The following is a 16232-nucleotide window of genomic DNA, read 5'->3' as shown; positions in this document are numbered from 1 at the left end:
GCATTGTAGGCGGATTCTTTACCAGCTGAGCTATCAGGAAGCCCCCGAGAAGAGTAGGTTAAGGTCATCTGCTGACAGGTAGTGTGGGTCTTCGAAGACTGACATAAGTTTCTGAAGATTTTGGAGGGAATGCAGGAGGGGCCACAGGAGTCAAGCTTCCAGACCTTTCTAGTGAAGCCCCGCCACAGGAATTCCTGCCTTCTGAGGCTCAGGCTCTCCATGCCAGCCTCTCTCCTCTACCCTGCCCCTAGCCGTGCTCCATCCCCTGAGTCAGTGTCTGGCCTAGATGGCCCCCTGGAAGGTTGCTCCTTCATTCTCAAGTATTTGCTGACTATCCACACCACCAGCCCTGCCTCTCTGGACAACACACTCTCTCTCTTCCCACAAGGCATCCAAACGTTCCCCCTACTTTTCAGATGCCTCGTGCCTCGTTCCTTTCACACCCAGCAGAGGACCCTGCTGCCCACTCACAGACAGCACAGACACCGTCAGACTCATCAAACATGCAAGTTTACCTACAACTGCACCCTCTCCCCGGAGAAGGCAATGGCACCCCACTCCAGTACTCCTGCCTGGAAAATCCCACGGGTGGAGGAGCCTGGTAGGCTGCAGTCCATGGGGTCGCTAAGAGTCGGACACGACTGAGCGACTTCACTTTCATGCATTGGAGAAGGAAATGGCAACCCACTCCAGTGTTCTCACCTGGAGAATCCCAGGGATGGGGGAGCCTGGTGGGCTGCTGTGTATGAGGTCACACAGAGTCAGACACGACTGAGGTGACTTAGCAGCCAGTATTCTTGCCTGGAGAATCCCAGGGACGGCGGAGCCTGGTGGGCTGCCGTCTATGGGGTCGCACAGAGTCAGACACAACTGAAGTGACTTAGCAGCAGCAGCAGCAGCAGCAGCAGCAGCAGCACCCTCTCCCACTGACACATCAACTTAAAACTGCTGTTTGATTAGCAGGTCTTGGCCAACATTTTAAAATACAATAAAAAGAATAGAAAATAGCATCTACTGTATATCCAAAGAGTATTTGCTGTTTCTTAAAGCTTGTGTTTCAATTATGCATCTGTTACTGTGAGTTGAGAGCAAAAGGTTTGCATATGTTTGAAAACTTTCACAATAAAAAGTTAATACAATAGCACTGCCATAGAGAAAGCTGTCCTTCCCTTTATCCACGGCTAATCCTCACACCGGTGTTTTGTGTCCCATCTCCTCCAGTCATTTCAGGGCCCTTAGGTTATGTCTTCTTTTTTCCTGTAAAAACCAGAAATACCTCATTGGCCTCCCTGCACTGCCTATTTATTCCCTCCCCCCTCCTCACAAACGTCTCCAAAGAGTTATATGGATTCGGCATCTGCTCCCGCCTCTCCCTCTCACCTAACCCCTGCGGCCTCCTGCCCCCAGCCCTCCTGGACACAGCTCTCCACAAAGTGACCAGTGACCCCTGAGCCCACATACCTAGAGGACCCCTTCCAGGGTTCACTGACTCCATGTTCATTCCTGTTCCTCCTTCCAGCCAGAGCTCAACCCTGCCTGCTCCGGAAGACTTCGCTGACCTCCCAACAAGGTCAAACCTCCCATGAGGGGCACCCACTGTTCCTCTGTCCTTCCTAACAGTTGTCAATTGTCACTGTTACGATTTCACATTTGTGTAATTATCTGCCCCAGATTAGGCCTCCTCAAGGAGGAAAGGGACTCTGCCTATCTTGACGCACTTGGCAGCCGGAGAACCTCCCTGGCTCAGTGCTGGGCGTGGATCCATAAGCAGCAGCAGCCCCTGTGCTAGGTCTTAGGGGTACAATGAGGAAGGGACATCCTAGAAAGTGACGGGAGCTGAGGAGGTGAAGAAAGCCAGGGGCAGAGGAGGAAGGCAGAAGCTGCTCCCATTCTGCTTCCCAGACCAAGGTGGAGCCTTTTCCAGAATAGCACGTGCCTGCACGGCTGACACCCCTCACTGGCTTTGTGTCAGAAGTCAGCCACCCAGACTGGAAAATTGGCTATATATTTCATACCTGACATGCAGAACTTGTAGTGAATCCTTTTAATCCACTACACGTTCAATATTTGCTGAAAGATGAATAGGTGACACCTACTTCTGGAATCCAGCTAGTAGAAAACAGAGCCTGGATTTGTTTATTTGCCCAGGAATGGCCTGCACAGGGTTCCTGATAAACACCAGAGAACACAAAAGGCCTCATTCTTTGCTATCTGACCACACCCAAAGACGGTTTTATTGTGTTACCTGCTTTCATTCCTCAGTTACTGATTTTCTGTGGCTTATCACTACACAAATATTCTCTTAAGGATGTTAAAAGATCAAATAAATACAACAAGTATTTAAAATGACAAACATAGTATGCAGATGCAACCAGAAACTTCAACCTGTGGGAAACTCTATTAAACAAATGACCATTTTTCTCAACAAAACATTTGAGAGAGAGAGGGGAAGGATTTAAAAGTGATTAAAGAGACATATTAACTAGGCTCACTGTATAGAACTTGTTTGGATCCTTATTCACATAAAGTAATTTTAAAAAGGAAATTATAATCAGAGAAATGTGAATATTGGTTTGGATCAGTGGTTCCCCTAACAGCCTGAAATTCAGATAGTAATGGAGAAACAGTCGCCACTTTTTTGGACTGTGGCTCAGCAGTAAAAGAATCTGCCTGCAATGCAGGAGACTTGCAGGAGACTTGCAGGAGATGCAAGTTCGATCCCTGGGTTGGGAAGATCCCCTGGAGGAGGAAATGGCAACCCACTCCAGCATCCTTGTCTGGAAAATCCAAAGGACAGAGGAGCCTGGTGGGCTACAGTCCATAAGGTTGGAAAGAATTGAACACGACTGAGTGACTAAACAACAACAAATAGTATTATAGTTATGTTTTTAAAAAGACAGCCTTAATCTATTTGAGAGACATATTGAAATATTCGTGGATTGTAAAATATTAAATAATATAAAGTTTGGGATTCATTTTAAAATAAGCAAGTTAGAACCGGAAATGGAACAACTGATAGGTTTAAAATTGGGAAAAGAATATGACAAGGCTGTATATTGTCACCCAGCTTATTTAATTTATATGCACAGTACATCATGAGAAATGCTTGGCTGGATGAATCACAAGCTGTAATCAAGACTGCCAGGAGAAATATCAGCAACCTTAGATATGCAGATGATGCCACTCTAATGGTAGAAAGTGAAGAGGAACTAAAAAGCCTCTTGATGAAGGTGAAAGAGGAAAGTGAAAACGCTGGCTTGAAACTCAACATTAAAAAACTAAGATCATGGCATCCAGTCCTATCACTTCATGGCAAATAGAAAGGGAAAAAGTGGAAGCAGTGACAGATTTTATTTTCTTGGGCTGCAAAATCACTGCAAATGGTGACTGCAGCCACGAAATTAAAAGATGCTTGCTCCTTGGAAGGAGAGCTATGACAAACGTAGGCAGCATATTAAAAAGCAGAGACATCACTTTGCTGACAAAGGTCCATATAGTCAAAGCTGTGGCTTTTCCAGTGGTCATGTACAGATGTGAGAGTTTGATCGTAAAGAAGGTAGAGAGCCAAAGAATTGATGCTTTTGAACTGTGGTGCTGGAGAAGACTCTTCAGAGTCCCTTGGACAGAAAGGAGATCAATCCTGAATACTGATCCTAAAGGAAAATCAACCCTGAACATTCATTGGAAGGACTACTGCTAAAGCTGAAGCTCTAATACTTTTTCCACCTGATGTGAAGAACTGACTCACTGGAAAAGATCCTGATGCTGGGAAAGACTGAAGGCAAAAGGAGAAAGAGATAACAGAGGATGAAGTGATTAGATAGCATCACTATCTCAATAGACATGGATTTGAGCAAACCCTGGGAAATATCGGAGGACAGAGGAGTGTGGCATGCTGCAGTCCATGAGGTCACAGAGAATCAGACACGACTTAGCAACTGAATAACAACAACAAAAAATCAGAGTAAGGTGGGGTGGGAAAGTGGCTAGGGTTTTAGAAGAAACAGGACTGCCAGTTGTGAATTGCTGAAGTTGGGTGATAGGTACGTGTAAACACTCTCCTCTCTACTTTTTAAATGTTCAAAAAATTAAAAAACGTATCTAACAAATAGAACCATTAAAGCATCTAAATTTTTGTTAAATAATTTTTAAAGTCTGGAACACATTACAATTCTTTCACTTTCCAAGACGTCTAATGGACAGCAGTTCTTCGATTCACAAGCTTTGTAAAGTATCCTTGAAAGCGGGATCCAGAACTCATGGGCAGCTTGCCTTCTGCCACATTTCCACTGTAAAGCATTACCCTGTTTCCTTCCATCAGAACAGGCATGTCCTTCTGAGGAGCTGGGGCCCTTTCAAGGATGCACACTGAATCAACTGCCCTCAAACGTCATAAAGAAGACACATATACAGCCTGTCAATGCCTTCCTACTTTTGAAATGTAGCTTTAAACCTATGTCTTGACCGGTACCTCCCTGGCTTGCAGCTGTGCTGGGGTCTGTCAAGAACTGTCAAGCCGGACCGCCTTCATGATACAGTGGTTGAGAATCACCTGGGACAGAGGTTCATTCCCTGGTCTGGGAAGATCCCACATACCACAGAGCACCAAGCCCGTGTGCCACAACTACTGAGCCTGTGCTTTAGAGCCTGAGGGCTGCAACTGCTGAAGCCTGGGCACACCCACAGCCCATGCTCCACAACAGGAGCCACCAGAAGCCAATCACTGCAACAAAGAGTAGCTCCCACGGCAACTAGAGAAAGCCCGAGTGCAGCAACGAAGACCCAGCGCAATCAAAAATAAATGATAAATACATTATATATTATATATTACAAAAAAGAACAGTCAAGCCAGTGCTTCACAATGACCAGACTTCTGACCCCTGTCCATTCCCACTGGGGCCTCACATTAGTCTTTGAAGGCACCTCCCACACACTGATGGCAACCCACTCCAGTACTCTTGCTGGAAAATCCCACGGATGGAGGAGCCTGGTAGGCTACAGTCTGTGGGGTTGCAAAGAGTAGGACAAGACTGAGCGACTTCACTTTCTTTCTTTCTTTCCCACACCCTGGGTCTGCAGGGTGACCCATTCATTCTTGCCCTTTACTGCCCCTTTCTCATTAAAGTCTGAACTAACCAACTTAAAATACTTGGAAACTTCCAAAATCTATTGGACCCTATCCCCAAACCGCTCACTGGGCATAAGTGAAGTTCTTCGAAGGGTTTAATGGCTTTCCATTCCACTTCAGATACAGACAACACTATCCCCTACCCCCAGGGTCACTGTAGCTAATTAAAAAACGTTGTCTCACTCCTGTTGCAACACCCAAGCCCAATAAACCTTGTTTGCTACAAACTTCTTTAACTGGAGACAGGACAGACTGTATTGCTGAAATACTTAGGTGAGGCAGGTCAGATTTTTCTCCCTAGCAAAATAAACTTCCTCTAAACCTTCCCTAAACCTTCCCTAGGGGCTTCCCGGATGGCTCAGACGGTAAAGCGTCTGCCTGCAATGTGGGAGACCCAGGTTCGATCCCTGGGTTGGGAAGATCCCCTGGAGAAGGAAATGGCAACCCACTCCAGTACTCTTGTCTGGAAAATTCCGTGGACTAAGGAGCCTGGTAGGCTACAGTCCATGGGGTCGCAAAGAGTCGGAAACGACTGAGCGACTTCACTTCAAACCTTCCCTGGTTAAATCAATTTTTCACAAAATAAATCAGCAATTGCATTCCCCCATATGACCCAAAGACAAGATAACCAGTTATATTTCGTTCACCAGCCTTGAAAACATACTTCACACACACACAAAAATCTCCATCTATCTTGTCCATGAAACAAAGCAAATTAAAATTTATCATATATACTACAAGCGCAAGCACAAGATGTTTTCAGCAACGTCATTTCGATCAGGTGCATGTCTACAAACACACAATAATTATAATTCCATCCCCGAGTAGAATTTGCCAAACAGTGTGACCTGCGCTGACTTTCAGCGGAGAAACTCGGGAATTTATGTTTGGTTTTCCTTTTAAATGAGAAGGAAAGGAGGAGAGTGGGTATTGAAAAAGTGGGAGAGGAATCTTAATCCTCTCATTTCCTCCCATTTTTTTCTGCATCAAAATGCAGGTATATCAGTACCATTTCAAGTGACAGTTTCTCGGGCAGTTAACTACCCCGACAGAGGTTGGAAACCGGGGGTGGAGATAAGGGTGGAACCGGCGACAGTAAGGACGGGCAGGGTCAGAGGCCCCGGCGCTCAGCGGAGCACGCGAGGTGCCCCGCGCCGGCTGCCGGCCGCGCCCGGGTTCTCGCTCAGCCCGCTGTTCTGGGTTTTGCCAGCGATTGCGCCGTCCAGGCTGCCCACTCACACCTCTGGCTGGTCCCGACTTTAGGGGAGGCTCATTTACTTCCGGTGATAAATCCCTCCCATCACCTCTAAAAATAATGTAACATTTCCCCCATCACTTTCCTAACCACCGACGGCCCCACAGACTGCCGCGGAGTCCGGGGCTGGGGTTTCAGCACCCGCGCGGTCAGCAGCGGCCAGCTGTGCAGGGAGTGACGGCCCAGGGGGGTTAGGGCGTGGGAGGAAGAGGGAGGGGGTGTGGAGTCTCACCCTCCCCCCGCCCCCACTCCCCACCCCTTCGACTGCAGCGATTGGCAAAAAAAAAAACAAACAAAAAACCAAATAGTAATCTGTTTTTAGACTCCTCCAGGGCCCCCTGGACCCGGCTGCAGTGAGGACCTCAGTCTCTCCCGTACGTGCCCTTCGCCTTCTCCCGCCCGGGTAACTGCCTTAGGGAATCCAGGAGCCCCAGGCCACGCGGAACTGCAGCGGCGCGGGGGTGGGTAGGAGGGTTTAGGGGCGGCAAGAATGGGTTGGGGGAAGGGATGGTGGAAGGAAAAAGAAAAAAAAAACCCAAGAGACATGCAAGCCGCTCCCTAGCCAGCTGTTCCAGCTGCCGCTTCCACCCGCGCCGGCCGGGCGGTGTAATATTCACCCCCCCTCCATCTTTCTCACCACTACCTGTCCCCCCCACCCACCCACCACACGCACACATTCCCCCCACCAGTTGCGGATCTCCGGCCTGTAAGGGGGTAGTAGGGAGGAGCTGGGGGGGAGGGGGAGTCCTGCGAGTTTCTAACCTTGTTCTTATAAACAAACCCACATGTGCAGCTGCCGCTGCTGCAACTCACCCCACAATCCCGGATATAAGTCCTGCCCCTTTAAGAAGAAAAAAAGCTTCCCCCGCCTGCCTCCCACCCCACCCATCCACAAGGACCTTTGTCTCCCCACCCCCTCTGTCAGTCGGCCCCGCCCCACATCCCCGCCCCCTCCAGTGCAGAGGAACCAATGGGCGAAGAAAATAAGGCCGGGATCTGACGTCAGCATGCCCGGCCAATCACAGGGCGCGTTGGTGGGAGGCCTCGCGAAAGGGCGCGCCCGGAGGAAGGAAGGCAGGAGAAAGGAAGCTTGAAGTTAAGATGGAGACTGGTGGTTTGTCCGCCGCTGCCCTAGCGAACGGGGACTTGGGATCCCAGAGAGAGCGGACCCTGGTGCCCGAGCGGCTTCAGAAGCGAGAACATGAGCGGCAACTGGAGGTAGAAAGGCGGAAGCAAAAGCGGCAGGACCAGGAAGTGGAAGAGGAGAAGAGCGACTTTTTCGCCGCCGCCTTCGCTCGGGAGCGATCGGCCGTGGAAGAGCTTCTGGAAAGCGGGGAGTCCGTCGAGCGGCTGGAAGAGGCGGCCGCTCGGTTGCAGGGCCTTCAGAAACTTATAAACGACTCGGTTTTGTTCCTGGCCGCCTACGATTTGCGGCAAGCGCAAGAGGTGCTGGCGCGGCTGCAGGCGGCCCTGGCCAAGCGGCGCCAGGAGCTTCAGCCTAAGAAGCGTTTCGCTTTCAAGACCCGCAAGAAGGATGCTGCTTCAGCCACGCAAGTAGCTTCGGCTCCCGACGCCCCGGCGGCGGAAGGCAGCCTGACCTCCCCGCCGCCCTTGAAGGAGGAGGGAGATTTCGACTCCAGCTGGATCTGCGGCTTTTCCAATCTGCAGTCCCAAGTCTTGGAGAAGAGAGCTGAGGAGCTGCACCAGCAGGACGTCCTTTTGACCCAACTGAGAAACTGCACGATCAAACTCTACGGCAATCCCAACACCCTGCGGCTGACCAAGGCCCAAGGCTGTACGCTGCTCTGCGGCCCGGTGTCCACCTCCGTGTTCCTGGAGGACTGCAGTGACTGCGTGCTGGCCGTGGCCTGCCAGCAGCTCCGCGTACACACCACAAAAGACACCCGCATCTTCTTGCAGGTGACCAGCAGGGCCATCATGGAGGACTGCACCGGGATCCAGTTCGCCCCCTACACCTGGAGCTACCCGGGCATCGACAAGGACTTCGAGGGCTCTGGTTTAGACAAGAACAAAAATAACTGGAACGACGTTGACGATTTCAACTGGCTGGCTCGGGATGTGGCCTCTCCAAACTGGAATGTTCTTCCTGAAGAAGAGCGAAGGATCCAGTGGGACTAAGCAGTTGTAACTCTTCACTTCCACCAAATACTTCCCTGTGGGACTGAGTCCGGCTCATGGGACTCCAAAGTTTACTGTCGTCATGCTATGTTTTCATTATTTTAAGATTTTGAGGTTGACTTTTGATTTCCATTAAATTTTTGGCAGGTGTAGCACTTTAAAGAATTTTTGCTATTTTGGTACTGCCTAGGACCTATTGTTAGACGGTGATTCTTTGAAGCCATGAGGTGAAAAAGTGTGATTGTATGTTGGTTTTTAATGATTTTGTGGTGTTTAAAACTTATTGCTTGATAAATTAGGCCTTTAATAAATATTTGTTTAATAAACGAATTCACTAGGGCTCTAGTAGGAGCCAGTTAGTCTTGTTTAATTAAACTGCCATTAACCAAGAACTTTTTTGACTTGCAGGTTTAACTTCCATAAGTATTTTTTAGTGGATCGATGGAAAGACTCCTATCTGGTCTTCAGCTACATGTTGGCTTGGGTTTTTGGCATCCAGCTACTCATTGACTGACTTGAATCCAGTTTTGGCAGTGGGCTCCAAGAGCCTCATGAGTCTTAACCACACATAAAGCCACAGTAGTTATAGCTACCAGTTTTTGCGCACTTAAAATGTTATTGACGCCATTGTAAGCACCTACCTGGTGTAAACTTATTAAGTCTTCAAAATCTTGAGTTAGGTTCTGTTAACGCAATTTTTCAAGTAAGGAAACAGGTAAGAAAGTTGCCCAAAGGCTACACAGCTGGAGTGGTGGGCTGGATTTGAAACCAGGTACTCTGGCTCCAGAGTCCAGCTTAATCACTACTGGATACTGATAATTGAGTTGGGAAGAAAGCTTCCAAAATTAAGAAGGGCAAATAGCTTTTGGCATAATAGTGCTAAGTATCTATTCTCATATACTAAAAGAGCTGAGGCAAACATGGCTGAGTCTTAATTTTTCAACTCATTTTGCTGTAATTCTCTGCTGTTACAAATTTGGCTTTCTGCTCTGTACACTACGACTCATTATTAAATGGAAAGTTGTATGATTTTCAAAAGGCTTTTTTGGGTCTAGTGGCTTTGTAACTGGGTGTGCTTTTTATTTAATATCCACTACAAGTATTAAGGTGTTTAAATATCTCAAGTCTTTATATGTTTAATATTATATGTTCTCTTTTGTTCCAAAAAAGGATTTACAGTGGCTTCTAGGATATGTGAAATATAACAAAATGATACATGACGAGGAGGGACCAGGGTAGAGTGACAAACTACATGCAGGCAGAAATGAAGCCAATAAACAAACATAGCTGCCACACTCGCTTCCTTAGCTGGGTGTGAATGCGGATTATTTTTTTTTCCTCAACCATTAACTGACTTGAAAAGAGATCCCAATCAGTTTCACAATTTGCATCATTTACAAACAAGAGGGGAAAATATCATTTACTTGGGAGAATTAATTCTGATAATAAAAAGAAACAACATATAATTAAATCCTCAACCATATCTTTACATTAGAAACTTGTATATCCTAAAGCTATACCCCTAGAGACTGATAGTTTACACAAGTGCACTTAAGGATAAACCATGCTTAAATAAAAAAGGTTTAAAAAAAAAAATAAACCATGTTTGTTTTTCTTTTTTGGCCACACAGCCTGGCATTCAGGATCTTAGTTCCCTGACCAGGGACTGAACCCAGGCCTTGGCAGTGAAAGCTTGGAGTCTTAACCACTAGACTGTCAGGGAATTACCCAAGAATAAACCATGCTTGTGACACTAATGGGCTTGCAGTTCATTTCTGTGGACTGGTCATTTTTATAGGAAAGTTTACTTTGCTAATTAAAGATTAAAATACCTTGAATCGCTTGCAAACCTTATGGTAGTATGAACCATAGTAATGCTTGCTAATCTCAGCCTAGCTTTCTCTGCTGCTCAAAAAGCCTGTCCTGCCTTCCTGAATGATGCCAAGTCTCCCAGACCCTTTCCTACTTTCTTTTTTCAGCTTGTTGAGGGGACCTTAGTTCCCGGGCCAGGGATTGAACTCAGACCCCCGCAGTGGAATCCTAACCATTGGACCACCAGGGAAATCCCAACCCCTTCTTAAGTTCACAATCATGTACCTGTAACTCTGCCGACAACCCAACCAGTTATAGGCTATCCAACTAGCTCCCGCAATGTCCCTCAATATTTGAAAACATTTCCATCTTTGCTGATCTTCCTCACTAGAGGCATGTCTCTTGCCCAGAGCTTCCTCTTCCATTCGTGGAACCAACCTCCTGTGGCTGTCACTCCCTTTCCACAGGCCTTTTTCTTTTACGATATCCCATCCTGAGACCCTCCACCCTACATGTCACTGAATGACGCTCCAGCTCCTTTCTTGTGTGTCTGACACCCTAAAACAGCTGTGTCCACTTACTCTATATCTATGCTGTCTTTCAGTCTTTGTAATTTTAACTCTTCTCTGCTGAAAGTGCGCTTTAATGATCTTTGTTGCTTAGTTGCCCAGTTTTGTGACCTCATGGATTGGGATTTTTCCAGGCAAGAATACTGGAGTGGGTATATTAGTGGCTTGATCACCAAATCTGGCTCCTTCCCCTCCCCTCAACTTAGCCTTTTTACTCTAGGTACAGTGTACTCTGTGTTTGAGATACAGTTTACACTTATCCTTGAACTTCTCTCCTTGACCATAAGCTTTCTCTAACCTGTTTCCGGTAGGACGGCTTCCCTTCATTGGGATTCTGGTAATTTATAGCCCTTAAATACAAGTGATGCCCAAAGTTTTGAGCATCAAAACTTAGCTTTTTTTTTTTTTTTTTTTTAATATTTACTTGTTTGGCTGTGTCGGGTCTTAGTTGTAGCACACAGGACTTTCACTGCTGCATGGGAGACCTTCATTACAGTATGCAGGGTCTTTAGTTTCAGCATGTGGGATCTAGTTCCCTGACCAGGGATTGAACCCAGACCCCCACATTGGGAGCACAGAGTCTTAACCACTGGACCACCAGCACAGTCCCCTTTAGCTTCTTTCTGTATTAATTCTCTCAGAGCCTCAACTCTCAACCTATGGGCACAGTCTTGGATTTGTGCCCCTAGCCTCGACCCTTATTGGGCTTACCTGCCTTTCAGATTCCAAATTCTTTTTTTTCTGTTGTTTTCCTTTGGCTGTGATCTTAGTTCCCTAGCTAGGGATAGAACCTGGGCCTACAGCAGTGCAAGTGCCACATCCTAACCAGTCCACCAGGAAATTCCCTCAAATTCCATATATTGTTAAAACTCTCCGTTTTTCACTTTTTCTCACCCAAGTTCCATGTTCAAGGATGTCACTCTTCTCCAGGCACCCAATGCTTACCAGGTCTAGTGTCAGACTTTATTTTTCTGGGCTCCAAAATCACTGCAGATGGTGACTGCAGCCATGAAATTAAAAGACGCTTACTCCTTGGAAGAAAAGTTATGACCAACCTAGATAGCATATTAAAAAGCAGAAACATTACTTTGCTAACAAAGGTCCATCTAGTCAAAGCTATGGTTTTTCCAGTAGTCTTGTATGGAGGTAAGAGTTGGACTATAAAGAAAGCTGAGTGGAGAAGAATTGATACTTTTGAACTGTGGTGTTTGAGAAGGCTCTTAAGAGTCCCTTGGACTGCAAGGAGATCCAACCAGTCCATCCTAAAAGAAATCAGTCCTGAATATTCATTGGAAGGACTGATGCTAAAGCTGAAACTCCAATACTTTAGCCACCTGATGCGAAGAACTGACTCATTGGAAAAGACCCTGATGCTGGGGAAGATTGAAGGCGGGAGAAGGGGACAACAGAGGTTGGGATGGTTGGATGGCATCACCGACTCAATGGACATGAGTTTGAGTAAACTCCGGGAGTTGGTGATGGATAGGGAGGCCTGAGGTGCTGCAGTCCATGGGGTTGCAGAGTCGGATACGACTGAGCTGCTGAACTGAACTGAACTGTACTGAAGCTGGCGAAGTCCATGAGCAAGGCTGCTGTGAGAAGGTCACTAAGGAGTGGGGGACCAGATGACCTGGCAGACAAATTCAGGTGTTTAAAAAACACTGGACAAGACAAGCACAACGTTTTTTGCAGTCTCCATCTGGTCCCCGAGTTGGCCAGTGATGAGTGATGCCCAGATCATGTCAGTTCCGTTCCCAGAAGGTCTCACCTGTTCATCCTGTCCTCTCAGGTCTGTCTGCTCTTTCAGGAAGATAGACCCTATCTCTTTGCCTTATGGTTAAACTGGGACGGATTTTTTTTTTTTTTTACAAAGACAAAAACAAAACAAATCTATATTAAAGTCATACCCCTAAATTAAAATAATTGACTTAAAGTGACTTTAGTTTTTATTAAATCTAATGACAATCATCATTGCAGTGAGGGCATATTCACCAATTAGCGTAATGACCATATATTTTCACTAAGATCAACTCTGGAAAAGCAATAAAATTGCATAGCAGTCAAGCAATCAGAGCTTATTAAAGATCATTTATGATCAGTTATGTTAAATACAACAGTGCGGTATTAGATGCATGTGTGAGTGCTCAGGCCCTCAGTCGTGTCTGACTCTTTGCAACCCCATGGACTGTAGCCTGCCAGGCTCCTCTGTCCATGGAATCTTCCAGACAAGAATACTGGAGTGGTTGACAGAAAACAACAAAATTCTGTAACGCAATTATCCTTCAATTAAAAAAATTAATTTAAAAAAGAATACTGGAGTGGATTGCCATTTCCTTCTCCAGGGGATCTTCCCAACCCAAGAATCCAAACTGTGGCTCCTGCATTGACAGGCAGATTGTTTACCACTAAGCCACCTGGGAAGCTCCCACGATATTATGTGAGTATTGTATAATTATAAAAGTGTCACTCCAGGGTCTCAACCACAAAAGAACAGGAGAAAATGGTCAATTTAGTTAAAAGTTTTAATACTAAAGTTCTGACTGCCATGCAAGAGTCATTATTTAACAACAACAACAAAAAATAGTTGTGTTAATCAGGCAGAAATGAACAAAAACAGTAAGATGTAAAGATTCAACTTCCTATGGCTAATGTTACTTCTTAGTAATACAATGTTTTAGAAACATCATGGAATTACTGTAGCTCCACAGAAACTGGACAGCTAAATTACATTTAATTCAAAAGTTTTATTACCCACTCACACTACTTGATCCAGTACTCTTTCGGGGTCGCTAGGAGTCGGACACGACTGAGTGACTTCACTTTCACTTTTCACTCTCATGCATTGGAGAAGGAAATGGCAACCCACTCCAGTGTTCTTGCCTGGAGAATCTCAGGGACGGGGGAGCCTGGTGGGCTACTGTCTATGGGGTCGCTCAGAGTCGGACACGAGTGAAGCATGGCGGCAGCAGCAGCACACTATTTGACTATTTTCTTCGCTTATAGAGAAAGTAAATTGGCCATTACAATTAGATGAATGGTCCATTATTTGCCATCTTTAAGTTTCAAAGAAGGACAGGGATGGACTTCCCTGGTGGTACAGTGGATAGGAATCCACCTGCCAATGCAGGGCCACATGGGTTCGACCCTGGTCTGGGAAGATTCTACGTGCCAAAGAGCAACTAAGCCCGTCCCCCACAACTACTGAGCCCGTGTGCCTACAGCCCATGCTCCAGAACAGGAGAGGCCACCACAGTGAGAAGCTGGTGCCCTGCAACTAGAGAAAGCCCTCAGGCAGCAGCGAAGACCCAGTGCAGCCAAAAAGAAATAAATACATAGAAAAGGAAGGGCATGGACAATATGACACAAAAGCCATGTTTGATTCAGCTGAATAAATATTTGAGCATCCACTACACACCTTCTCCACGTTGGGCGCTAAGAGCACAAAGGTAAGCAAGGTAAGTGTGTGCTCTTCCTTGGAGGCTACAGCCTAGCTGAAGATCAGATAAATGAAAGAACAATCATGAGAGAGAAACCCTGAGGGCTCCAGTAGGGCTGTGCCCTACTAGTATAACTTCTCCTGGCTAGAAGCAACTTAAGCAAGTCTTCTGTATTAACCACCAACCCAGGGTCTGAGTTCCCTGGACAACAACACTGCCCACCACCTACTCAGATCTGCAGCAGTCACAGAAGGAGGCAGTTACTCTTCAAAGGCCTGCCTTCCAAATTTTCAGATGCTGTACACTCTGAACCTTGAGGATGGACAAGAACAAGCAAACAATTTGAAGCCATTTCCTCACCTGGTAACCAAACTCAGTATTCTGTGCAAGCATTTAAGTACTTTATTACAAAATATTTTTTAGTTTGTGTTTATTTCACCAAGAAAGCTATACATAATTTTTGGAACTGATAACAAGGTAGATGTTTGATTCTGAGATGATAGAGCAATGGATTTTCAAAACAGATCATTCATGTACAGGCATCAAAAATTAAAATTTCCTTCTTTCTTTTGATCCCAGTGATTCACTTTTCTTCAGGGAGCAACCACCTTTAACCTGTTTCCTTTGTGTTTTTTTGGTCTGTGCAGTTACAAATGTATGTACAGTATACTTTTCTGTCCTCCCACCCCAGTAGAAGCACACTATGTGTACACTTGGGCACTTTGCCTTTGTCCTTCACATTATATTGGAGATCTTCCCACATAAGTATGTAGCCATCTCATTCCCTTTAACTGCTGTAGTGTTCTGTTATGTGGAATGTGCCATACTTATTTAACCAGTCTCCAACTGATGAACATTTAGGTTGTTTGCAATCTTTACCCAGTAGAAAAATGCTATAATGAGTTTCCTCATACATGAATTATTTAGCATGTGTGCAGTGTATTAAGGAATAGGCTGCTGCTGCTGCTAAGTCGCTTCAGTCGTGTCCGACTCTGTGCGACCCCATAGATGGCAGCCCAGCAGGCTCCGCTGTCCCTGGGATTCTCCATGCAAGAATACTGGAGTGGGTTGCCGTTTCCTTCTTCAAAATGGAATTGCTGGATCAATCGGTCATAAAACATTTATCATGTTGATTTGTTGTTGTTGAGTTCCTAAGTCGTGTCTGACTCTTTTCGACCCCATGGACTGCAGCATGCCAGGCTCCCCTGTCCTTTATCATCTCCTGCAGTTTGCTCAGATTCATGTCCATTGAGTCCGTGATGCTATTTAACCATTTCTTCCTCTGCCAACTTCTATGTTGACAGATATTATCAAATTGCCTTCTGAAGAGGTTTATCAACATACACGCTCACTATCAAAGATCGAGAGTGCTATTTCTTAGCATCTTTACTGACATGCTGTGTTATCAAGGTTTTGGATCCTTGCCAATCTGAAAGTTACAAAATGTTATCTTCCTGTAATAGTAATTCTGTCCTAATTTGTCTCCCCAGCTCTAGTTTCTAAACCATTCTGCATGCAGCTGCCAAATTCATTGTCTTAAAGCATGTCACTCCTGGTCTAAAACCTTCTGAGATTCCCAGAGCCTGCTAGACTGTCTGGCCTGGAAGGCAAGTACCTTCACCACCAGCTTTTAGCCTACTGTTCCTACATGATGTTTTACTGTTTCATCACACACACTTCATGCTCCAACTAGTCTGAACTAATACCCATTAATCAAACACACGGTATCAGTGAGGGGCCTGGCAGGAAACAGATGGCATACTTGAAACAGATAATTTGAGAAGAGCCTAACACAGGAGCTATTTACAAAGCCATGGACAGAGTTTAGGAAAAGTAATAACAGATAGTGCAACACCTGTTATCACCCTCAGGGCTGAAGGGACTACACTTTT

General features: G+C 45.9%; 2 protein-coding genes across 2 annotated transcripts in view; both read left to right on the top strand.

The window, feature by feature from the left end:
* PEX6 (peroxisomal biogenesis factor 6) overlaps window positions 1-16232 on the top strand; it is a 351627-nt gene that overhangs the window by 182998 nt on the left and 152397 nt on the right. The window lies entirely within an intron of this gene.
* On the top strand, window positions 7375-9563 carry TBCC (tubulin folding cofactor C). Its single transcript, XM_061398198.1, has one exon. The coding sequence runs from the start codon at window positions 7485-7487 to the stop codon at window positions 8520-8522; it is 1038 nt and encodes a 345-aa protein (XP_061254182.1). The 5' UTR covers window positions 7375-7484; the 3' UTR covers window positions 8523-9563.

This window comes from Bos javanicus, chromosome 23, assembly GCF_032452875.1.
Source record: "Bos javanicus breed banteng chromosome 23, ARS-OSU_banteng_1.0, whole genome shotgun sequence".
Classification (NCBI taxonomy): domain Eukaryota; kingdom Metazoa; phylum Chordata; class Mammalia; order Artiodactyla; family Bovidae; genus Bos; species Bos javanicus.
This window is presented reverse-complemented; position numbering and strand designations above follow the sequence as displayed.